The sequence below is a fragment of the Phodopus roborovskii genome, unplaced genomic scaffold (genome assembly GCF_943737965.1).
Source record: "Phodopus roborovskii unplaced genomic scaffold, PHOROB, whole genome shotgun sequence".
Taxonomy (NCBI): Eukaryota; Metazoa; Chordata; class Mammalia; order Rodentia; family Cricetidae; genus Phodopus; species Phodopus roborovskii.
Window position 1 is genome coordinate 16,484,645 of NW_026126448.1, and position 25,744 is coordinate 16,510,388.

The window sequence follows — 25,744 nt, forward strand, 5'->3', positions numbered from 1 at the left end:
ACAAGTCTTCCTTACATTCTTTGCCTCTGAGCAGACACAGCCATGCCCCCTCTACCTTCAACTTTCTCAGGCTTCTCACCTTAGAATAACAGAATCATCGCCCTCAACACCCACATCTGCGAGCAGGGTCTGCTTCTATTTTCTTCTAGTATTTCTGTGATGCAGAGTGAGGTGTGGACCTACTTTTCCCATCAACTGCTTAGCTCTTTGTCTTGGCATCTCCTCTTCTTGAACACTCACCTGGCTGCATGCTACAACATTCCTATACTCCTCTATTTGTGGACTTTCCTTATCCACTTACATCACTCTCTCATTTGTAATCAACTCATATAGATTTTTTTATCATGGCTTTATAACAAGTGTTAGTACATTAAATTCAGTGTCTGCCTTGGCAATCCTTCCCACCACCGAGAGGAATCTGGTGTCAGACTAAGAACTAGGCTGATTAGCGTTCATCATCCCAGCTCTGTTCATGAGAGCTGTGTGACTATATGCAGGATACTTGAGCTCTCAGCCTCAGCTTATATGTCTAAAAATGGAATTTTCCCTAACATTTCCCCCTCAGCAATTGCTGTTAAGGACACTGTTTTGTTTGCTTGTTTGTTTCTCTAGTCAGGGTTTCTCTGTGTAACTGCCTTGTCTGTCCTGGAACTCAATCATATAGACCAGGCTGGCCTCGAATTCATGAAGATCCACATGCTTCTGCCCTGCCCCCTTCCAAGCTGGGATTAAAGGCATGTGCTGCCACCACCACCTGGTAATGACACTCAAAGGATACTCTTAATGAAGTGATGACACTCTTGAAATTCCAGCTAGCACCACATATGAGCCAGTGCTGGTCTAGAGAGCTTGGCTACTTTGATCTGTTTATTCTAACAGGTGAAGTGTGTGTGTGTGTGTGTGTGTGTGTGTGTGTGTGTGTGTGTGTGTGTGTGTGTGTGTTCCAGAATAAATAATCAGTGTGGATCTTAGCTTTCATTGGGTTCACTTTATACTATGATACAGGATAACTATAGCCTTGGCAATGTCACCTCTTTCTAAACGGGGGTATTGTTTCTCTGACTTGTACCTGTGTCTATGCATGCATGTTGTGGAGTGGGGAAGGGCTTGCATTTTATCTTCTGGACCAGGGTTGTAGTTTCTGGGGTTGAATGTGAACTGCTGGCACTTTGCACCTGGTGTGTAAGGAGGCAGGAATGAATATGCGCATCATTCCTACATTGTCATGGAAATCTTTTATCAGGGTGATTTTTAACCTGCTTGGATATTGCTAATGTGTCTGACATTGTGAAGTGCTGGCCTTGAAATTTCCAAACTCCTCCAGGTTTCCTTTATATTACTTTTGGTAATTCAAGATTGCCTGGGAGATCCCCCAATGTCGTGTCACAATTGTGCATTTATTAATATGTTGAATACGATCTTTTATTATTAGATTATCCCCTAAATTTTATTAGTGCCTCCTCTTTCATTTTCTATGTATGTGTGTATACATGCACACATGTGTGCATTGACCCATACGAACATATAGAATATACACCTTAATTTTTTAGCAGATCAACCAGAAATTTTTCTATTTATCTCTTCAGAAGCCAGCCATTTCTTCCTACTCTTAACTCTTCTGAATGTATTCTCCCTTCTCCTTATAATCCTGTTTACTCTTTGTAATTCTTTCAATGTAGACATTCACTTCCTTTTTATTTTTTTGCTATTTAGTCATGGGTGAGACTGAAACCCAGGCCCTCCCTACAGCACTGGGCTGGTAGCACCAACACAGAGGCATTGGTGTTAACAGCTCAGTCCTTCTTTCCCCCTTTGAACTCAGAAACTTACTTGAAGGTTTCAAGAAATTAGGCAATTTCTTCATTCTCCCATTGTTGATTTCTTGCCTTTATCAGAGAACAGAGGTAAATGTCACTGGGCTTCTCCCCCAAGCTGTACACCTGCCCGTGCAGTGGCCTCTGAGTTGCTTCTATTGAGCTGGAGTTTTGCCTTTGGATGGAGTGATGGATGGCTTAGCCTTGGTGACACTTGCCTCCCTGCAAACAAAACAAAGGATTTTGTTCTGTGGCTGATTTTGTGAAGATAGCCTTGCAATCTAATTATAAGGTCCATGTTTTCAATATTCTGCTGGCATCAAGAAAGGTCGTTTTCCAAGCAGACATCGGGTCACAAGCTTGTGTGAAACATTGCCAAGCTGAGGCAGGAGGATCACCGTGTGTTCCAGACAAACCTAGGCTGCACAGCAAGTACTAGACCAGGTAGGGCTACAAAGCAAGGCCACATATCAGAGGAACAAATTAAACAAAGCATGGTAGCACAAGCCTCCCAACACAGACAGGAAGGTCAGAAGTTCAAGGTCATCCTTGGCTGTTTAGGGAGTTTGAGGCTAGCTTGGTACCTGTAAGACCCTGTTTAAAACATACACAAGCCGGGTGGTGGTGGCACATGCCTTTAATCCCAGCACTCAGGAAGCAGAGGCTGGCTGATCTCTGAGAGTTCGAAACCATCCTGGTCTACAAGAGCTAGTTCTACGACAACCTCCAAAACCACAGAGAGACTCTGTCTCGAAAAACCAAAATAATAAATAAATCAATAAACAAACAAACAAATAAATAAATAAATAAATAAATCATACACAAAAGGCCAAGTTTAAAGGCCACAGAGTAACATTTAATATACTTTCCTATCTTTATTTTATTATTTTTTTGGCCTCAGATTTAGATATTTTATTGTGTCTATATCGGAGTCTTGGAGGCACACAAAATCGTAACTGACATGTCTTCATTCTGGAATCTTCCCACCCATGCTGTAATATCATCTCTGGCCTTTAAGTCTTTGTCAGGATTAGTGAAGCCAGCCTTGACTTTATCAGCCATCATTTTAATTGGCATTTTGAAAACAGTGAAGCCAGCCAGCATAAGGACACCAAAAGGAAAACATGGTGAATTTTCTAGCAAGCCTCTTGTATTTCCCACTCAAGATCAATATTAAATCCCTATTATGTACAGTAATTATACACCTCGTTGTTAATGAGTTTTCCTCCATCATTATTTCTGGGCCTTGTGAGAGCACTCTGGCGTAAAGCTTTGCACAGGGTCAAGCCCAGCCAGTCAAGGTCAAGATTCTCAAGAGCAACCTGGTAACCACAGCTGTGGTGCAGGGTCCCATCTCTCCCTCTAAGTGATGCTGCTGGTGGTAATGTGTGCAACCCTTTTTCAGTGCTCCGCCTCCTCCTCCCATTTGCTGATGGTGTGACATACGTGTGTGATTCCAGAGCTGAGAAGGGTAGAGCTCTGTGGGACAGTGAGACTCCCTTTGCTTGCCCTCCCTGGAACAGGTTTGGGTCATCTCTAGACCTGGAAGACAGAGCTTTGAAAGGCCACATCTGTGCTCTAACAGTGCCAGTTAATCAGCCCTGTCTCTTTCAGAGTGCTTGAAGAAATGTCTTAGGAGCTCTCCAGAAAGCTTTTGACCTTAAAGAAGGATCAAGAGTCAGGAGTAACATAACAACCAAGAGCTGAGTGTTAAATTTAAAGCTGTGTGTGTGTGTGTGTGTGTGTGTGTGTGTGTGTGTGTGTGTGTGTGTGTGTGTGTGTGGTTGTTATGTGTGATGTGTATACATGAATGTATCAGGTACACATGCCTAGAAGTCAGAGGTCAACTTCAGGTGTCTTCCTCAAACACTCTCCACCTTATTTTTGAGACAGCATCTCTCCTTGAAGTCCCTTGATTTGACAAGGCTAGCTGGCCAATGAGTGTTAGGGATCTGCTGGTCCCCACCCCTAGCACCAGAGATACCGACTACACCTGCTGTGCCTGGCTTGTCTGTGGGTGCTAGGATCTAAACTCCAGTCTTCCTGCTTGTGTGGCAGGCATTTTACCACCAAGCCATTCCTCCAGCCCCATGGACTTTAAAACCCTGGCTGTTATTGAAAATCACCCTAATGTCTGGACCCTTTCAACCAGTTGAAAAAATGATATTTGGGAACACAGTTAACCTGAACCCTCCTCCAGGGCAAAGGTAGCTAGCCCTTCCTTTCCTGTCACTGTTCAGGATCACATTTTCTTAGCCATGCATTTCAACCCCAGTTAAGAGATTTGTCTCACTAGAGGTGAACCTGTACACATTTGTTGTTACAAATTACATTTTGTCTTCCTTTTAAAGTGTCCTGCTTTGCATATCCTTTCCTTTAAACATCCCCGGTTTTTCCTTTGAATTCCACTGGTGGTTTTTTTTTTTTTTTTTTTTTTTTTCCTAAATTGACTGCTTTTGCTTTCTCCCCTTTTGGTAATTTTGAAGATAAGCTACTTCATATTCTATTACTAATTACACTTAACATCTTTAAATACATGCTCTAACCTATATTTCTCTAATTAACCACAGAAACTATAAAGCAGACTTTCTTGCAAGATGAGGAAATTAGCATATCTCCCAGCTCCACCTTTCCCCATGCTATCAGTAGAATCTGAAGTATTTTGCCCTAGAGGTCTGACTGGAATGATACTGTATGTGTTCTCTTCCAAGGAACATTTGTTACATTCATGTTCCATTTTACAATCACCTCCATAGCAGTTACCAGAGTCGTTTCTGTATTTGCTCTTCACTGACTTTTTATTTTTTATGAACCATGTCTTTCTGGAACTTGAGTTCTTCATTTTGACTCATCTCGTCATTGTAGGGGCAGAAAAAAAACCTCCAAGTGGCATTTTTATGATATTTATGTGAATAATACATTCCTGAAACCCTTGACATATGGGAGCAGCTTTCTGTTATTTTGGCTCTAACTGTTCACACCCTATGTTACTTGGGTCCAGGTAGTCTGTACCATGTCTCAGAGAAATACCCTGCAAGTCACTCACACTATTTTCCCCTAGGTTCCTGAGTTAACTCAAGTATCCATCTGTTTCGAGTTTGGTCAGTTCCATTGCCTGCATCTGGGAATGGGATGCTTGTGAGGCATATGTCCTAATGTCACCATCTTTTTCAGGATGCAAGGTGCTCACTGATTCAATTCAGTAACATAAGTTGAGTACCTACTGTGTGCTGGATGCTATAAAATCTATTAGAAGTTAAAGGAATCGAGAGGATAAGGTTTCTTCTCAGAAGTATCTTCTGGAGTTTGTATTGGAGTGAAGAGGGCAAGTCTATAATGCACTGACCAAGGGACGAGATGACAAGCAGAGTTGTCATATGTAGCTGCTCTTGGGGTTCCAAATGGTACCTCTAAGGGTTAGGGATGTAGTTCAGTGGTTGTAACCACTGCCTGCCTAGCATGTAAGGGGTCCTGAGTTCACTTCCCAGCACTATGGGGAAACAAGGCAAAATAGTGCCTTTGCATAGAAGGACAAAAGGTTCAAGTGTTAGCATGGTGATGCCAGGCGCGGGCGCTGGGAATCAAATTCTCACAGCAAATCTGTTTATGCATGTGTTTCCTGTGTCCCAGCCCATCTTTTGTCAGAAATCATGGGTTTTGTTTTGTTTTGTCTTCAGTCCATCTTAGACTTCTCTAACAGACCATGTGACTATCTCCTATCTATCTTGAAGGTTATTATTACCTTTGGATATCATTTGTATATGCTCCGTCTGGACTAGCCCAAATCTGGAGAGGGCATGGCTGTGTGTGGCCATCCCTGTCTAGCCTAATGTAGTACTAACACCATGCCTGGGGTAGACAGGTAGATCTCCTGCACATGTGAGGAGCATCCTCAAGGACTCCACTGGCAGGCCCTGGGGCCATAGTGGGTGACGGTTTAAAGGAGTGGCTATGAGCTTCAGTCCTGGAAGGAATGCTTCAAGTAAAGTTGGCACTGCCAGTCATGGGCTAGTGTGGCCTTGACAAGCTACTTAGCATCTCTGTGACTTGGTGGCTTCAGTTTTAAATGAGGTTAGTAACAGTACCCACCCTGTGGTGTTATGGGGATGGCTAAACTGAGTCTTTGATGGAAGCTCTTAGAACAGTGGCTACACTTAGTAAATGCTCAATAATATGAAATAGTCACCACCATCAACTTTATTTTGCACCGCAAGTGTTTTTATGCCCTTCTCTCCCTTTGGAGCAGATTCATTCTATACTTAAGCAATAAGGTCCAGCCTTTTGCTGAATTGAATGGGAGCATTTCCAGCAGAGGCTGAAAAGGAAATACTTCTTTCAGAAAAGGACATGAGTGGGGCTGGCAGAACCAGCCTGAAACAACGCCACACAGGCAGCCAGTGCTTCGCCTGCCTGTTTGTTGTCTTCTAAATGTAGAAAACATGATTTTAGTTCTCATTTTGTCTTTATTCTACTTAGCAACACAAATAGATCCATCTAAGCATCAGTATTATGTGGGAGTCTGTGTGCATGTTGGTATCTGTGTAGTGGGTATGTGTGGGTGTGCGTGCACATGTGCATATATGTGTAGAGGCCAGAAGCTAACCTCCAGCACCATTCTTCAGGCACCATCCACCTTGTTATTTGAGGCAGGGTCTCTCCCTGGGACCTGGAACTCAATGATTAGGCTTGGCTGGTTGGTCAGCAAGCCCAAGAAGATATCCTCTCTTTACCTCCAAACATGTGCCACCATCCCCAGCTTTTCATATGGGTGATAGGGAGGGAACTTGGATCCTTGTGAGACACACTCACCAACTAATCCATCTCCCCAATCCTAAGTGTCAGTATCATTAACACCACACACAAAGTTAAAAGGGAACTTGCACAGTGGCTTGTGTTCATTTCTACCTCTTTGTAGTTGTGTTTGTTTGCAATGAGCCTGCACCATTCCTGCAGCCACAAAAATTAAATGTAATGTCATTTGGAAAGAAGTCACCCAGAAACCTACAACCCTAATTTTATTTGGGGCTCCTTCCAATCTTCACCCATATATAAACAAGCATTTAATAGCTATCATCAAAACTACATGTATAATTTTATGACCTACTATTTTACTTAAAACGATAGTTAACACTCTTTCCACAGGGTCGTATTTATCACTTTAATGATTGCCTTCACACCGAACCATATTAAAGACTGTAATTTACTTCCCTTTATTGGGCTGACATATAGGTGGTTGGCACTTTTCCTCTGTGATAGAATTATGTCACTATCAACATCTTTGTCCCTGTGTCTCTTTTTCTTTTGAATTAATTCCTAGAGATTACATAGCTGGAGTGTGAAGTGGTCTGTGACTCTTAAAAACGGTCATACACTCCCTTCCAAAAAAGATTGCATCTTTAGTTGGCAGCCTGCAATGATTGCGCGTGTGAGCACCCATGCAGCCTCAGTGGTGGTGATGTTTATGGGACTTCTTTTTCTCCATGCTTTCCCTAGTGGTGTGTACTACATTTGCACAGCGATTCTACTTTCTCATCTGAATCCTCTGAGGGTTCTTTTTGCCTGACTTGGGGACACTCCTGGAGTAATGGAAAAACTTCTACTCAATAATGACATGTTCCCCATAACATATCTATTACAATTTTTTTTTTCCTCTCCATCCTATCATTTTCCGTTTAAGCTTTGCTTTGGTGCATTGGTTTGCTATTCCACGTGCTGCTGCGTTCTCCCTAAACCTCCTTGTAGGGTCTATTAGGAATTAGCGTGAGAATGGCTCAAGGCTTCCAGAAGAGTAGATCCTTGGAGTATAGTGGGGAGAAATGACAGGAAGTGGGCAGAGCATCTAGACACTGTCACAGGTCCCTACCCTGATCTTCAAAAGCTTGGGCCTCTGAAATATGGAGATAATTAGCATAGTGTAGCTGTAGTTTAAAGGGGTTTGAATCCCTGTGGATCTGACATGTATCATCTCCCATCAAAAACATCTAGAGGAAAGAGGTGAATGTGGGTCTTCTCTGTAGGGAGATTGTCACCCCTGTATCATTCAGCCATGTCCTTTTCTACTACTACAAACCAAGCTGAGAAGGGTCAGGGCTGTGCCTCTTCAAGTCTGCTTGAATGATGACTTCTTCCCCAACACAAGGGACCAAGGGCAGCGAAAGTTGCCTAGGGTGGGAATATCGAAGGGAGAAGGACTCATAAAAACCCATCTCTGCCATGTCTGCCTTTTGCCAAAGGGATGCTTTGATGCTACACCCAGCATGGAACCCAGCATGCCTCCCCCTACAGCCTGGAGCGCATCTAGTCCAGCCCAACCCTGGTGTCATTCATTCTGTTTCTTTGAAGACTAAGAAAATACTCCCAACGCCGGCCCTCAGTGGCCCCTGCAAAATATGAGGGGCACATCCTGACCTCCACTGATCTTCCCTTTCAGTTTCCTGCTTCTTCAACTTTACCAGCCCATCTGGGATCGTCCTGTCTCCCAACTACCCCGAGGACTATGGCAACCATCTCCACTGTGTCTGGCTTATCCTGGCCCGGCCTGAGAGCCGCATCCACCTGGCCTTCAATGACATTGACGTGGAGCCTCAGTTTGACTTCCTAGTCATTAAAGATGGAGCCACGGCTGAGGCCCCAGTTCTTGGTACCTTCTCAGGAAATCAGCTCCCCTCCTCCATCACCAGCAGTGGCCACGTGGCTCGTCTAGAGTTCCAGACTGATCACTCCACGGGGAAGAGGGGCTTCAACATCACCTTTACCAGTAAGTACTTCCTCTGTCACCAGTATCACCTCTGCCACAGTTGACTATACATATCTCTGAGCCTCTATTGAGAGTGATTGAAGGTGTTCCCATGGAGGGTCACCAGTGCAGTGAGCTAGCTCCACAGTATCTTTCTGCTGGCTCAGGAACTTGCTACTGGTCAGCTGGAGCTAGAAGCCACCAGTACCCACCAGAAACCAGCTCCCAGCTCCCAGACACCAGACACCAGCTCCCATACACCAGCTCCCAACTTTCAGGAAGAAGCATAGAGCCATCTACCAGGATAGCTGCTCACTTCTGATATGTCATGGCCAGTAAGCATTTATTTCTATAGATGTCTGATAGGGAATAAAGAAGCCTAGATTTTCCCACCTTCTCTTCCCACCTAGAAGCAGGGAGGCTTTAGGGAAGACAACCCCTCAGGTTCTCTTATCAGCTCCCCACCTCTAAAATCCCAAGTCCCCAAATGCTGCTTCCTGTTGACCACTGCCATTCTACTTTTGGCTTTGCCAGAGTCCCATCCCCATAATTAAACAGAAGCAAAGGCCTTGAGCTGTATTTCCATGACTTCCCAGAGGCTCATTGTAGCCACGTCAGGCATTTCTCATAGCCCTCTTAAGGCTAGCAAGGAAGTTATCACCTTCAGTCTCCATCCTGAGCCCATAGCCCAACCTGAATCTCTGATTTTTTTTCTTGTTTCTGTATCTTCTGGATTCAGTGGACATTGAGCATAGGCAAGACCTGGAAACAGCAAGTTTCCAGGGAGCAACAATCCATTATGAGGTCACAGGAAGCCATAAACCTGGTGAACTTGGCCATGACTTAGAGTTGAATGGGCCTGAAGCTGGCCTGCTGAGCTATTAGCCAGCTCATATCCACAGGATGGGAAATTCAGGCTCTGACTCAGGCACATACACACACACACACACACACACACACACACACACACACACACACACACATGAGAGGGAGAGAGAGAGAGAGAGAGAGAGAGAGCAAATGCCCTCCATCTCCTGCTTTTTGACAGAGCATCTCTTCTCCCAACCCAGCCCCCACCCCTGTCACAAAATCCTTGATCCTGTCTCATCTGCCCTTTAAAACTGAGATGCTATGGGATAGGCCATTTGTAATCCAAGTTAAAGCCCCATTCATCTCACCACCCAATACCCAGTTCCAGGACAGCAGACTCCCTGGAAACAATGGCCTTCCTGGGATACTATATCACCAGGAAGCCCCTGGTGACCTGAGGACAGGAGTAGAAGGGTTCTCTTTCTCCTAAGCACGCTGCCCTGGCATTCTTTGATAGCAGAGCTGATGGCTCCGGCCTTTAGCCTCTCTGTCTTCAAACCCATTTCCCATGAGTCCATGAGCTCTAGAAAGGAGCATGTATGTTACTCACCTTCCCACGCCTGTAGATGGAGGTTCTGTCCCACCTGAAAGGTCCTTCAGCCTTTCAGTCCCAAATAAACACACAGACATAGTAATTATAAACAGGCCAATAGTTCAGGCTTCTTATTGGCTAGCTCTCTCTCTCTCTTAATTATTACCCCATTTCTATTACTCGGTGTATCCTCATGTGGTTTTGACTTACTGGAGAATGCTTAGAGTCCTATCTTTCTGGTAGCTACATGACATCTGCCTCATGACTCACTCGCTGCCTTCCCCTGCCCAGCGTTCCCCTAGTCTGGTAGCCCCGCCTATATTTCCTGCCTGGCTACTGGCTAATCAGCGTTTTATTAAACCAATAAGAGAAATTCAGAGCATACAGAAGGACATTCTCTCCTCCCATGCCCTTGCATGTTCTCGCATGTTGGAAAGAACACCAAGTCACATAGATGAGTACACATGCATGCAGAGATGTATGCATACATGTATGTGTGCATGTACATATATGTGACTGGTAGGGTTTTGACTTCCAAGCCCCAAGCTCCACTCATCTCAGCTCTCAGTGTCCAGGGGGAGACAAGTCTAGGCTGAACTAGACCCTTGTGTTTCACAGAGAAGGGTGTGGAGATTCAGCCCTACTTGTGTTAAACCAACAGTATTCATGTCCAAGGCCTGGAAATTAGCCTGTCACCATTCTTCATACAACCAGGGCAGAGAAGAGGCCTGGCTTCCCAGACAGCATCTTGTAGAGGAAGACCAGGAATGTTCTTGGTAGAAATGGTAGGGGAAAAGGGTATCCTTTCCTGCAGGGAGAGAGAGTCCCTTAGGTGGGGACTCACACTCAGGAAATGTACACTGTCCCCTAAACCCTCCCCCATCATGTTCTCATCTACTTTCTGAATGACCCTGCAAGAGATGTTCAATATCCATTTTATAGGTCAGGAAACTGAGGTTTGATAACATGACCAAGTGGCCCAGAATCACAAACTGATAAGATGCAAGGTTCAAAACCACTCACAGTGTCCTGTCTCTTTTTCTCAGCCCATTCACTACATTGTCAATTGCCTGGCAGAGAGAGAAGCAATCCTGGCATGAGGCAAGGACATAAAAGCAATGGCTTCAGACAGGGCTAATTCTGGGACACCTACTTTATGATGTGTGGTGTTATTAGTGTCACAGGACTAGGAGCCAGCTCCCCCTCACCATGATCCCTTAGCCATCCGAAGCATGGAATGGATTTGACACAGAAAAGACAGATATGCCACTTAGCCAACATGAAACCTCAGTTTCCCCTCTGGTAAAGGATGGGTGGTCATATCTCCATGACAGAATTCGCATGTGATACAATTAAACACCACAAGGAAGAAAGCTCGCTGCCTGATCTGTCAGCATCCCTTAGAATAAAGTGCTCATACAGGCTGAAGACCAACTTTCATGTGTGCCTGCTTAGTGGCCAGTGGGTTCTGTCTGTCATCACTACATGGTCCCAGGTTCTGGGACACCTAGCATCCCTTCCAACATTGCCAGGGTCTCAAGGAAGCCATGGAGGCTGTCAGCAGCTCATTTTTCTTTGGCAGTCCATCTGTGTATCACCCCAGTCTAACCATGGCCTGAATCCTCCCCCTTCCTCAGCCTTCCGACACAATGAGTGCCCAGATCCTGGTGTTCCAGTTAACGGCAAGCGGTTTGGCGACAGCCTGCAGCTGGGCAGCTCCATCTCCTTCCTGTGTGATGAAGGCTTTCTCGGGACGCAGGGCTCTGAGACCATCACCTGTGTTCTGAAGGAGGGCAGCGTGGTATGGAACAGTGCTGTGCTGCGCTGTGAAGGTGGGTGAGCGCCGTTTGCCAGGGACAGTGGCTGTCAGCCTGAGGGCTGAGGAGAGGAAACAAGGGGCTCCAAGCACCATGGTCCATCTCTGCATCCATCCGTCCTCTCCTTCAATGGCCCAGGGCCTCTCCTTACCCTCATACTGGGGTGAAAGGCCTGATGAGAGTGGCCTAGGAATTTGAATTGTGACCAGAAACTAAACAGGGAAAACTACTTCTGGAATGTCAGCCACCAAAGTGTGTCTTCGTTCAGCTCAGAGCTCACACTATGACAGCTGTGAAGACCCGGGTTTCTAATTCCTGTCCTGATGAGTTTGCAGTCCTACACACAGGGATGCCAGCACTGCAAGTTTACCCTCTCAAGGCTGCCTGTTGTCCTCTGCTCCATATGTTCATCCCTCCCTTTTCTGGCCTCCCCCTGCCCTAACAGCTGTGCCCCTTAAACGCTGCCTTGATATCCCATGGTCACTCTCCAGGTGATGTAGGGCAGGCCAACTGGAAGGCGTGTGGCTCTCAGCAAGTGCCAGGCTCATTACAGCATCTGTCCAGCCCCGCCTTGTATCTCAGGGAAGTTTTGGAACCACCTAAACAAGCTTTGGTCCAGCAGCCATCAGATTTCAAACACAGATTATGCCTCCCGAGGACAGGGCGTGTGTCAAATCTGTGCACCAAGCACAGGGCCTGGCACGGATCAGTACTTTCTCTGAGACTCTCACTAGACAGATGTTACATGTCCCAAAGGTAACTGCGACAGGCAGGTGTGGAGAACCTACGGTTTTGAGAACAGAAACCTACTTCCTCTCATCTCTGTGATAGACAAAGGACGGGGACTTTTGAGATATATCTTAGACCCACCCCATAAGTGAGCAGGTGACAAAGCTCCTGGAGGATGAGGAGAGGAGAGCCTTTGACAAAGTTTTGTCACCTGCTCACAGCCTTACACATGTAGAGTGTCTGACACTTGGTCAACACTCAGTCAATGCTGCTTGCTGAATGAATGAATGAATGAATGATTTCTTAACCTGCCACACACACCCCATGAGAAATGTGTCACTGGCAGACGTACTCTCTCCACCTTACATCCAACCAGCCAGGTCACATATTTTGGAAGCCACACGGCCCTTCTGAACCTCAGTTCACCCATCTGTAAAAAGCAGGTGATTCAAGAATGTCCCTGCTGAGGTGCTGTGTGCATGGCTGCCAGAGAGAGAACACTCAGTATGCCTGGTGGTTGGTATTATTTGAACTTGGTTTTGACCATTTCTTCATCAGGCCAATCAGATCAGATGTGACTCCCCTGTGGGGAGAGGCTATAGGTTTGCGAACAGTAAAGTCAGAAACCTTAGAGCAGGAGAGAACCAAGGCCCAGGACCCGCCCTCACCACCTTGCCTCCTCCTTCCTTCTGTGCCTGCTGAGGCCCCAGCTTCTTCATCAACATCATCTTTGTCTCCATTTTTCCCCGTGTATTTTTTTTAATTAAGTATCCCCACCTGGTGGACAATTAAATGAAGACACTAATGATCTTTCAGGCATCCTTTGAATGTATTCTGAGAGCCACTCTGGTTTGGAGAGACTGTAATAGGACAAGCAAGGTAAGAAGGAAACAGCTTCTAAATTTGGAAAGGCGTCTGCAGATCTGAAGGCAGGGGTTTTCTTAAAGGACCAGAGAGGAAATATTTTCAGCCTCATGGACCCTATAGGTCTCTCTCTACTCCACTTTGTCACTGCTACTCAAAAGCAGCCGTGGGCCACACCTGAGTGGCTACGCTGGGTGTGGCCAACAGCAGTGTTTGTAGTTATGTTGAAAGTCAGAAATATCCTAAGAAAGGTTTTCAGGTGCAGGGGGCTGCTTCCCAGCAGTGCCTGGATGTCCCGAATGTTCATCTCTTCATCATCTATCTTTCAAGGGAGAGCCAAATCGCCATATCCTTCTGTGACAGGTGTTGGTCAGGTGTCACCTAATTAAAGTGTTGTAATGGAAGCAGGTGTTGTTATTGTCCCTACTGATGCCCAGGCTATGAGGAATGGCACCAGAATTCACACCCAGATTCTGGGCTGCCCTTTTAGGATTATATCGCTGCAGAGACTGTAATATCAAACGTCTTCATGAAGGACTTCAAAGTATTCCTGCCAAGAACAAAAAGCAGGTTCTCTGCTTTTCACATCCCAGTAGGAAATTAAAACAAAAGGAAGCATATTGCCCATCGCCAAAGACAAGTCTCAGACACTGAAGGCATAAAGAAATGACAGTACTAAGACAAATGTATCCGTTATGACAATGGAGGTAATTAAAGTCCCCGTTAAAAAACAAAGACTCTCAAACTGGACTGGGGAAAACATTTAGGCTCACAGAAATATACTGGGAGAAGAGGAGATCAATGAGCTCTAATGAGCACTTTCATATTTCAGTCTTTAAAAGAGGCTATCGTCAAAGTTTCCAACCATGTCCATGTGTAATTTTTTAAGTTCAAAAGAAGTAAAGCTCATTTCCCCCAGGAAAACTGTTAAAGAACGTGGTGCATCAGGTGGGGAAATGTCTCAGTGGGTAAACTGCCTGCCACATACGCAGGACCCCAGCGTTCGGATCCCCAGCACCCAAGTCAAAAGCTGGGCCTTGAACGTGGGGTCCTCCTGTCCAAAGAGCTTAGCTTACTACTAGGCTCTCATCCCTTCATGGATATTTGCTGAGCATCTTCTGTGTGACAGGCACCAGGATAGGCTCAGGAGCTCTCTTCTGTCCTGTGACAGAGCCTTTACCACTTAATCAAGGTAGGACCTTCCCATCCCTTTCAGTACCAACTACAAATCCTTAGCCAGCCCTGCTTGGGTTATGGGCCCATATGTTGCCCAGCCACCACTAAGCTTCTCTGGAATGAATTGCTAGCATGATGTTGCATCCCTAAGAAAAGCCTGATATATTTCTATGGTTATCTCTAATGAATGAAAGAACATCTATATAAGAGTTTTAAAGTGCCTCTCTAGCTCATGCACTCGAATGGACTGACAAGTCTCAAGTCATTTGTTAATCTCTGGGGGTCAATTTCTACCTCCCGTGATTTTGTGATTTCTTTTTAAACTGAATTATTCATAACAAGACATCTCTTGCTCTCTGTATTTGTCTGTATATGAGAAGCTTGGTGCAGGTGTGTGTATGTGTGTGCGTATGTGTGTGGGATGGTGTGGGTGTGTGTGCACACACATGCACAAATGCATGTATGTATAAGAGTGTGAGGGTGCACATGTATGTGCAAGCATGGATGTGAGTTCGTGTGTGTGTGTGTGTGTGTGTGTGTTGTGCGCATTCATATGCACACATAAAGGCAGGAGGACAGCCTCAGGTGTGCCTCGGGAGCTATCAACTTTGTTTTTGTTGTTGTTGCTGTTGTTGTTTATTTAGACAGTCAAGAGCTGCCCGCCTGTTTTACTGGATAGAATCTCTTACTGGAACCTGAGGCTTACCATTTAGACTGGGTTAGCTGGCCAGCAGAGTCTCAATAATTCACCCATCTTTTGGTGTGTGAGCTGGGACTTGAACTCGGGTCTTCATGCTTACACAGCAAGCACTCTACTGACTGAGCTATCTCTCCCAGCCCCTTGAATTCTGTAACTCTTCTGATCACTTCCCTGAGTGGATGGCTAACATGATCCCCTCCTTGTATTTCTTTAATTGGCACTAAGATCTAGACAATTAATCAAACTTGGATTCCTCTTTCATTTTTTTTTTAATTGCCAGACCATTTAATAGTCAGGGCTTTGTATCTCCATCAAAGGCAATAATGTCCCATTGCCTCTCTTTTGGGACATTATGATCCCAGCCTGAAGACTGAAAAATGGCAACATTTCATTGTTTCATCTTTTATAAGCTGGAACCTTGAAGAAAACATGTCTCGTGCTAAGATATAGTTCAAAAATGAAAGATCGAAGAAACAATTATTTTGTATATTTTATCATTTGCATATTAATAAATGGACTCCCTAACACCTTCTAAAGTTGAATGGTCTTAATCGTCATTAGAGGTCAATGGAGTTCTCTTTCTAACTGATGTCCACATTGTCTTTCTGACTAGCAGGATCCCTTTGAGGATGGCCCAGCCTCTTCTTGGACATTTTCCACCCCTGACCCAGAATCAGTTTTTTTCCTCTAAGGTGCCTTTTAGTGCAAATTGATGTTTAGAACCTAGAGTACCAACAGTGCTTATTACCATTGACTCACCCCATGTTTGTAAGCCTTTTTAATGAACGCATGTGAGAAATGCTTTATTGAAAAAAAATGCATGCAAGTGCATTTCATTTCAAATGAAGAAGCTTTTATCTTTTAACCTTATCTTCCTTGACACCATATTCACCTGTCTTTTCACACTTGCTCAAAAATACAAGTCCCACAAAACAGCATCCTGGCTTCCCGAGTTGCAGTGCGTATCCAGGACTCTCAGAATAGTAAAGACAGTGCTTCCAATGAGAACATACTTACCAAAATTACCTCATTCATCATCATCATCATCACCATTGCCATCATCATCACCCCACTCTTTATATCCTTATTTCCTCACAGGGATGGGCTATCAAATTACTGTCTTTTAAAATCTCTTTAGGGTCTTATACATAAATATGCAATATAGTATTGTATTCAGTTTAAGTTTTTAGAAATTGCACGTCAAGTTTAATCATTTTAATTATGCAAATCGATTGTGTAATTCCAGAGTTAAATCTGTCTAAAACAATGTACATTCCAGAAAAGTAAAGCTCTGAGCATATCCATTTGACCCATGGCAAATGCTATATCCCCGATTCACCAGTTCACCCATTGCTCACCTGAGAGGGTACTAACACTTTAAAACTAACTTAACCTTTTCAAATGTTTCGTTTTTACTTTTCAGTTGTATGTGTGCATATGCTTGTCTGTGTGTGGATAGGTGTATGTGAGTGCAGCTACCTGTACAGGCCAGCAGAAGGTGTTAGATGTACTCTTGAGATGGAGTTGCAGGTGATAGCAAACTGGGCTGGCCCACCCCTGTGGGCGCTGGAAACTAACCTTAGGGCAAGAGCAGTACTCACTCTTAACCACCGAGCCATCTTTCTAGCCTCTAATTTAACGTCCGTATTACCTCTATACATACATGCACACAGTGATACACTGCATACATTTAGCAAAAAAACAAAACAACAACAAATTCTTTAAAATTTAAATTAGTATTCAAGTGTTAGCACTCACTCAGATGAACCATAAAGGAAGCATGATGCTATTTCTTTAAGCGCTGTTCAGAAGTTGAACTGCTAAAGAGACATTGCATCTAGGACTCCTTCTTTCTAGATCCTGCCAGTCATAAAACACTCTGGAATATGCAAGTAACAGAATGCAGCATTGACTAGAGAGGTCAGTTGGCCATTGTAACTGCATTAAAAGAGATTAGCCATCTAAAGCAGTATAATACAACAAAGAAACCAGAACATGGGGGCCACCAGAGGAAAGAATTAAATTCCCCTTTGGAGATTTGAGACAGTGCTATGTTTACCTGTCTGCAGCCAAGGCTTGCCACACCGCCTTTGCTCTATGGCTTCCTGGAACTTGAACAAGGAGGTCAACATCCAGCAGCCAGAGAGGCGGGACCTGGAATGAATGAGAGCCAAGACTCGGTGAGCTCGAGACCTCTGGGGCAAAGCAGCAGGCATATCCTCCCCACCTCCCCACACATCCTCCCGACACATGCGCTGAAGGGAATGATTCAGTGAGATGATGGATGGATTTTTTGAAAACCAGGGTTACAGAAGCGATAATACACATGTGTGATTTAGTTCTCAGTGTTTTATACAGACACCATCTAATTACTTAGTTTCTCTAAGCCTCCACTCACAGAAATCAGAGCAATAATCCCCTTCTATAGAATGAGGGTAATAGCATATGTGCCTTGTTGCCTTGCAGTTTTCACAAGGATAAGCCACATTAAGCCCCGACACCTGGCAAGTGCTGGGTACCCTCCAGCTCATTTCAGTCTGTATGATAGTATGGGCTCCGTGCTGCATTAGGATTTGGAGATAGAGGTCTTCGGGTTCAATCTCAGCTCTGACTTCATTAGCTTAATATCCTTTATCGAGGGTCTTAACCTACTTGGCCTTGCTTCCCTCCTTTGTAACACAGGGATAACAACTTTATTAACATGCATCTGGATGACATACTAAAGCAACCCAATGAGTAAGTCATCAGGAGGTATTGACACCTCTTCCTGTTGTCATCACTGTTGTTATCTTTTCTATTAAGAATTTCTGGGCTGGGGATAGAGAGATGGCTCAGCAATTAAGAGCACTTGTTGCTGCTCCAAAGGACTCAGGTTCAATTCCTGGTTTCCACACTTCTGCTCACAACCACCTGTCACTCCCAGTTCTATGAGATATGATATTCTCTGGCTTGTTTGAGTACTGGGTACACACATGATACATGATACACTGATAGACAGGCTGGTAAAACACTCATACATGTAAAATAATCAAATAAAACACAGCATGTTTAGAAAAAGAATCGCTAGGCTGAGGATGTGCCTCGGCTAGTAGAACACTTGACTAGCATGTACAAATCTCTGCGTTCGATCCCCAGCACCGCATAAGATAGATGTGGGGGTGCACACCTATAACCCCAGCACTCCGGAGATGGAGGCAGAATCAAAGTCATCCCTGGCTACATAGTGAGTTTGAATCCATCCTGGGCTACATGAGACCCTGTGTCTGAAAAGAATGGGTGGAAGAGAAAGAGTAGAGGAGGGAGGAAAGAAGGAGGAAATATTAGGCAGCAGCTTACATGCTTTCAGGAAGTTCTAGCCTTGACAGGATTTTACAAAGACAATAACCGTGAGGCATCTAGAAAGATTTGCAATGCAAGAAGATCCTGGTGACTCTTTTCTCTCCACCTCCATCCTGTTAGGAGGATTTTGGCCTCTAGTAGGTCTGCAGTAAGAGGGTCTAGAGGAAGCGGGGGTTTTTTTGGGGCCTAGAGTCTTCTTAGTTTGTGATGCTTGCTTCTGTGCCTTAGTCCAAATCCAAGCCAGTCACTCAGCCTGCATGAGCCACGATGTCCTATGACAGTCACAGCCCCAGCCTCATGGTGGGGCTGTGGTGATGTGAGGTGCATGGTGATGTGTGTGGATTGCCTGATCTGGCAGGAGCACTCAGTGCTCAGCTATGACAGTGGCCATGACAATGACAACAGCCTTGTAGTGCGGTATTGCATGGTTACCTTCCTCATGAAGGAGGTGTTAGGTGGCCTACATTAGACTCTTAAGCAGTCCCCTGTCCCAACAGCCCCAGATGGGATTAAAGACTATTTAAGCTACATGTTTGAATTACTTGCCTCATGTCTGTGACAAAACACCTAAAAGCAACTTAAGGAAGGAGAGATTTAGTCTGACTCACAAAGGCATGGTGCCTCAAGGTGGTAAAGTCAAGGTGGCTGGAGCTGGAGTAAGGAACAAAGCAAAAGGCAGCGTGACCCACATATTAGCCCCACTGGAATGACAAACAGACTTGACTGAAAGAATTTTCAGTCTTTCAGCATGCTGCATCCTCAGGCAGGAAGCAGGGGGAGATGAACGCTGCTGCTCAACTCTCTCATTCAATCCAGCCCATGGCATGCTGCAGCACACGGGCATCCTGAGAGGTTTGTCTCCTAGGTGACTTTAGATCCCATCAAGCTGACAATCAAATTTAGCCATCACAGTGTTTAACATGGTCCACAAGTGGGCCCACTCCTCAGAGTCGCTTAAAGGCTGTGGGTGGTTTTCCATCTTGACAGCTGTTTCACAGTCACAGAAACATTGCAAGCCACTCACTTTTAACATCTCCACATGGATAAGACAGGTATCACTCATGTTCTTATCCTATTGGCCAAGGCAGCCTTGTGACTTAGCATGACAGTGGTGGGCTGTGAAACCCACCATGCTTCCTGATGGAAGAATGATGGAGCAGCTCTATAACCATCACACAGGCCAGGGGGCTAGGGCATGGTGTCTGGAAGAAGGAATCATGAGAAAGAGCCTAAGCAGGCAGAAGACGATGGCATGCTTCGTGAGATCAAAGCCAGCCAGCGGGTGGAATGAACTAACCAGTGTCTTGCAGTGTTACCTTCCCCAGGCTGCATTTATCCATCCTTTTATCCATCACTGGGTGCTATGCTAAGTAATGGGCATCCCTGTTGGAGAAAGCAAATAACATGGCACACATAGTGTGGTGAGACACGACACTGCCCTGAGCTGACCCCAAGTCTAGCTACTAGCTCCCTAGTGTTGATGGAAGTGGACTGAGCCGATGTCTCTGCCTCAGGCCTGACAATTGAGTAAGGAACAAAGCAAAAGGCGGCGTGACCCAAATATTAGCCCCACTGGAATGACAAACAGACTTGACTGAAAGAATTTTCAGTCTTTCTCTTCAGGCCTTTTATAAACCTGCAAATGATGTAACTGGTCACATCTATAAGGGTCCCAGTTGACAAAGCTCACAGTTTAGGCTTTATGTAATTTTCCATAAAAAACAAAACAAGTCCTTGTTGGCTGACACATTTTATAGAGAGGGTTTTTTGTTTATTTGTTCCTTCATTTGTCTCTCAACAAATCCGCCTTTCTCTCTCTCTCTGCCCCCAGCTCCCTGTGGTGGTCACCTGACTTCGCCCAGCGGGACCATCCTATCTCCAGGCTGGCCTGGCTTCTACAAGGACGCCCTGAGCTGTGCCTGGGTGCTAGAAGCTCAGCCGGGATACCCCATCAAAATTACATTTGACAGGTGCTGCCGACCACAGCCACCTCCTGGGGAAGGGGTGCCAGGATGATGTCTACAGGGTGACAGAGTTGTGGGGAGGAGTATAGCATCAATGCTAAAACTTCAGTGTGTGGGGGGTGGCTGCCTCGCGTGGGGACAGAGCTCACTGACTTTACATTTGAGTTTGGCTGGTGTATTGGGAGTCTGTGGCTGGGGAGGGGGAAAGAAAGTGGGTGATCATCTGGGACCCTAGAGTTCTTTTGTCTACCATGCCCTTAAATAGAGATAGATTCCATTAGAAGTTAAAGACTTCGGCATTTGAGGGCCACACCCACACATCCTCAGCATGAGAAGGGGTGCTCCCCAATCTCGTCCTAAATCTTACTCAAGCGCTTCTCTCCCAGGCTTTACCTAAGCCCCTTGGTGGGAAAGCAGCTTCCCACCTTGGCTTCCTCCAGATAGAACATCAGCAGTGTGAAATTCATGGTCTGCAAACTGTCCTGGGAAGGTTGGCATAGGAGGCATGCTATGCTCTGTGGGGCCCTTGCCCACATGTGACATGTCCTTTGTTGCTCTGTGTTTTTAAACATCCATTTACAAATATAAAAGTTAGTCTTGGTTCTCCAAGCCCCAAACAAGATTTGATCCCGGGGCTTCAGTGGATGGACCCTGGCCCAGAATATTGTGTCTGGGCTTAAGATGGATTCTGGCCCATGTTCTAGAGAAGACTGCTCATGTACTTCCTAGAGTGGAAGGAGGAAGAGAGTTAACTACCCTAGAGGAAGCCCTTCCACATGATTAATACGTGTATGCAAATTGTATTAAAATATCCCATCTGTTGAAATCTGGTTGTCTGGAGCCCTGGGTGAAGCGGAGCTTTGGGTTTCTTAAGACGTCAATCATATCCCCATTTGCATCATTTGATAGGTTTAAAACGGAGGTCAACTATGACACACTGGAAGTTCGAGATGGGAGGACATATTCAGCACCTTTGATTGGAGTTTACCATGGGACCCAGGTGCCACAGTTCCTCATCAGCACCAGCAACTACCTCTATCTCCTCTTCTCTACTGACAAGAGTCATTCAGACATTGGCTTCCAACTCCGCTATGAGAGTGAGTCTCAGTGGGTGGATACTGAGAAGTAGACAACCAGGGTGGCCTGGAGGGTGAGGGCCAAAGCCCCCTGACTCTGATCTGTCATGGACCCAGTCCCTGCCACCAGATAAATGTACACAGAAGCTGCTTCCTCGATCTCAGCCCCTCTCATAGGTCATGAGAAGCTAACCTTCAGGCCAGGCCCCATGTGCACACATCACAGCTCCCTCTGTCTACAGGTGATTGGGTGCTGCCACGCCCTGCACTATGGAATCAAGTGCTTGACTGACCATGACCTTGAAGTTAGCTGGAATCTCCCTCACGCCTGCCATCTCTAATCATCTTCCCCATTCGTCCCCAAATTAGAAAGTGCTATGGGTTAGAGTTAGAAACAGCTGACCTGAACAAGGGAGAGCTCATGGACTCCAGTCTGATAGCTGGGAAACCAGCCTAAGACCAACCCAGATTCCCTGATTGTGGGTGTTAATTAGGAGGGCTGGGTAGTCTATGGGGCCTCTGGTAGTGGATCAGTATTTATCTCTAGTATACGAATGGACTTTGGGAGCCCATTCCACATAGAGGGGTACTCCCTCAGCCTAGACACATGGGGGAGGGCCTAGGCCCTGCTCCAAATGATATGACAGACTTTGAAGACTTCCCATGGAAGGCCTCACCCTCCCTGAGGAGCAGAATGGGGATGGGATGGGGGTTGGTGGGGGAAACAGATGGGCGGGTGAGGGAACTGGGATTGACATGTAAAATAAGGCTGTTTCAAATTTAAATTTAAAAAATTATAAAAAGTAAATACAATAAAATAAAAAAGAAAGTACTATGGGTATGAGTTGAGAGCATCATGAGAACAGAGTTGTTTGCTTGCTCATGCTTTTGTAACTAAACAATCTGTATGGCGTCTAACCCATAGCAAGCACTCAGTAGACCTGTATTGATTGTTTTAAAGGGCCTAGCCTGCTTGAGAGCTGGGCCTTCAAATGCCCCCTGTGAATATCAAGGGCCACATTTCATGAATCAATAACGGACAACTTCTGCCTTTGTAAACCAAGGCTTCCTTTTATAAGCCAGGAGGGGTTCCTCTGTGGGGACATCACATGCTGTCTGTTCCAGCTGTGACCTCTCTTTCCCAGCTATCACACTGCAATCAGACCACTGTCTGGACCCAGGGATCCCTGTCAATGGACAGCGTCATGGAAATGACTTCTATGTGGGTGCTCTGGTGACCTTCAGCTGTGACTCCGGCTACACATTAAGTGATGGGGAGCCCCTGGAGTGTGAGCCAAATTTCCAGTGGAGTCGGGCTCTTCCCAGCTGTGAAGGTGAGGCACACCAGCAGGGGGCATTGAAGAGCACATTCTTTTCTTGTCCTGATAAACCAGGAGCCTGGGTCACTGATGCCACAGCCCCCATCAGTGAGGTTGGCGGTTTGGGGGCTCATGGAGTCCAAAGATGGCTAGGGGTGCTCTCCCAGGCACTCTGACTCTCCGTGCCCACTCCACTCTTGCAGCTCTCTGCGGCGGCTTCATTCAAGGCTCCAGCGGTACCATCTTGTCACCAGGGTTCCCTGACTTCTACCCCAACAACTTGAACTGCACCTGGGTCATTGAGACATCACACGGCAAGGGTGAGTGTGGCAGCTACTGACCTCAAAGCCAGGACTCCAGGGTCCCAGGTCAGAGCAACTTCCATGAAGACTTCACTACATAGTGGTGTGTAAGCTTAGTCTGAGATTTCTCAACGGAAGAAAACTTGCAGGACCTGCATATCTATGTCACAGAAACTAGTCAGTAAACACTGCTGAGAATGTAACCTCTCCATGCTTTAAGAGATCCCACTAGTGACCATCCTTCGAACCCCATTCAGCAAAGCATGTCCCATAAGATGGTGGTACACCCTCATCAGGATAGAGATGGGAAGCTATCACACACACACACACACACACATACACACACACAAACAACACCAACAAAACTCCATTATATTTTTTTTTTTATCCGAGTGGGGAGCAGAGCTAGGAACTGAATGTAGCCTGTATTCCTGCTTGCAAAGCCCCCTTCCACAGAGCTATGCTCCCCAGCCCTCCAGCCCTCCAGCCCTCTTTTTACTTCTTTTATTTAGACACAGGGCTTTACTAAGTTATCCAGGCTGGTTTTGAACTTGTCCTAAAAGCTGGGATTGCTGGCCTGTGCTTCCAGGCCTGACTGCTATCATTCTTGTCTCCACATCTTTTCTGAGGTCTTTGAAACCTTTGCACTTGCTCTGTGTCCTAGAAGAGAGTCCCCTCTTCCCCATGTTCACCCTGGAGATTCAGAGCATGGCAGCCCTCTCTCACACAGCTTTCTTCTTCCTGGAGGCAACACACATTCATTTGCCTCCCTAGACTGGCTGCTGCCTCAACTTCCCTAAAAATGTAGTCTTTGGGAGTCCAAGTTCAAAGCAAGGATACTAGTTACAAGTTAGTGCATACCTCTGAGCATTGTTTGTCAGATCCACCCACACGGCACACACCAGGCTAGAGATCAGCAGGAAGCAGGCTGTTACAACCTCTAACTGAGATGCTTGTTCTAACATCCCTTTAGAGGTGACTCCTTCCCTCTGTGATTTAACAAGAACTTTAGGACCTGGACTCACAGCTTTCAGTTTTCTACACTGGGAGTGAAAGGCAGGCATCTATGTTTGACAATCTGTCACTGATAATTGTGATACATGCCTTTAATAAAATTAAAATAAATACTCTGATCTAGAGGAATTAGCAAGCAGAGGGATGGGGTGAGGGGGTTGAAATAGAAGAATAACCCTCCCAAATACCCAAATATTAGTGTATTTGTGGGGTGAATACATTACCCTGGGAGTAGACATCCTTTACTTGGCAGGGGTACAGTACATGTCCAGAAATAGATACCTCTGTGTGCACATGACTAAAGTATCATCTTAGAGCCACTGAAGAGGTTAAATAAATAGAATTTAGAAACAGTGGGATTATGAGGCTAGAGAAAAATCTCAGGTGGTAAAATGCTTGCTTTGCAAGCATGAGGATCCGAGTTCAATCCCCAGGACCCATGTGAAAAGCAGGGCATGGTGTCTGTCTCAGTTTTGTAATCCAAGATCTGGGAAGGCAGAGACAAGAGAATCTCTGTGGCTCAATAGCCTATCAACCATACTAATCAATTAACCCCAGATACAAGAGAGAAACCTTGTCTCCAAAAACAATATGGACAGCTATTGAGGAATAATACCTGTAATTAATCCCTGGCCACCACACACACACACACACACACACACACACACACACACACACACACACACACACAAGCTGAGTGAGTTTAACTATTGGAAAAGGAAAGTTAAAAACCCCATCAATACCTCATCCATAAAGCCACATGGATAGCAGCAATAGAAAGCCAGAGATAGTCTAGCCTCTGGTAGGACGTGCCTTTATAGAAATAATCCATAAAGGCAAAGGCTGCTAGATTCCATTAAAATTCAAAAACTGATGGGATTTGTATAAAAAACTCTCCATGAAAACGCAAAGTCAATAGTAAATACACAAAACTATCTATGATATATGTAACTGACTAAGGACTGCCAACCTAATGTGTAAAGAGCTCTTAAATTCTGTAAGAAAACTGCCCGGCCCATCAGCCTGAAAAATGAGCAGACCTATAAACTAACACTTCATAATTGAAATACAAATTGAAAACATCAGTCCCACCAATAATTAAAGACATGCAGGTTCAGCCAGTAATGAAACAGTTTCCCTTTCCATGTCACGTAGGGACATTGTGATGTGCTGGTGTGGTATAGACACAGTTATGCCTCACTGCCTCCCTGCTGACCGTGTAGAAAGGCCTAGACTTCTCCCAGCAGTTGTCCTGGAATGGGAATCAGTGTGGCCTCTGTGGCCAGCAATTTCACTTGCTGCAATTTACCTGAACACAAGTACAACACTGCATATTATCCTGGACCTGTCAGGAACATTTTTTATTACATCAAAAAATTAAGAATTAGGACTGAGAGATACCTCAGTTTACAAAATGCTTGCTCAACAACTGTGAGGAACTGAGTTCATATCACCAGTATTCATGTAAGAAGGCAGGTACTGCAGCACAGGT

At 45.4% G+C, this 25,744-nt stretch overlaps 1 protein-coding gene across 1 annotated transcript in view; it reads left to right on the top strand.

Annotated features, from left to right (window-relative positions):
• Csmd2 (CUB and Sushi multiple domains 2) overlaps positions 1-25,744 on the top strand; it is a 537,775-nt gene that overhangs the window by 346,188 nt on the left and 165,843 nt on the right. The window contains exons 14-19 of the mRNA XM_051188846.1: positions 8,245-8,571; positions 11,590-11,784; positions 20,409-20,547; positions 21,451-21,638; positions 22,763-22,951; positions 23,140-23,256. Coding sequence (XP_051044803.1) covers positions 8,245-8,571; positions 11,590-11,784; positions 20,409-20,547; positions 21,451-21,638; positions 22,763-22,951; positions 23,140-23,256 — 1,155 coding nt within the window. The remainder of the gene's footprint in view (positions 1-8,244; positions 8,572-11,589; positions 11,785-20,408; positions 20,548-21,450; positions 21,639-22,762; positions 22,952-23,139; positions 23,257-25,744) is intronic.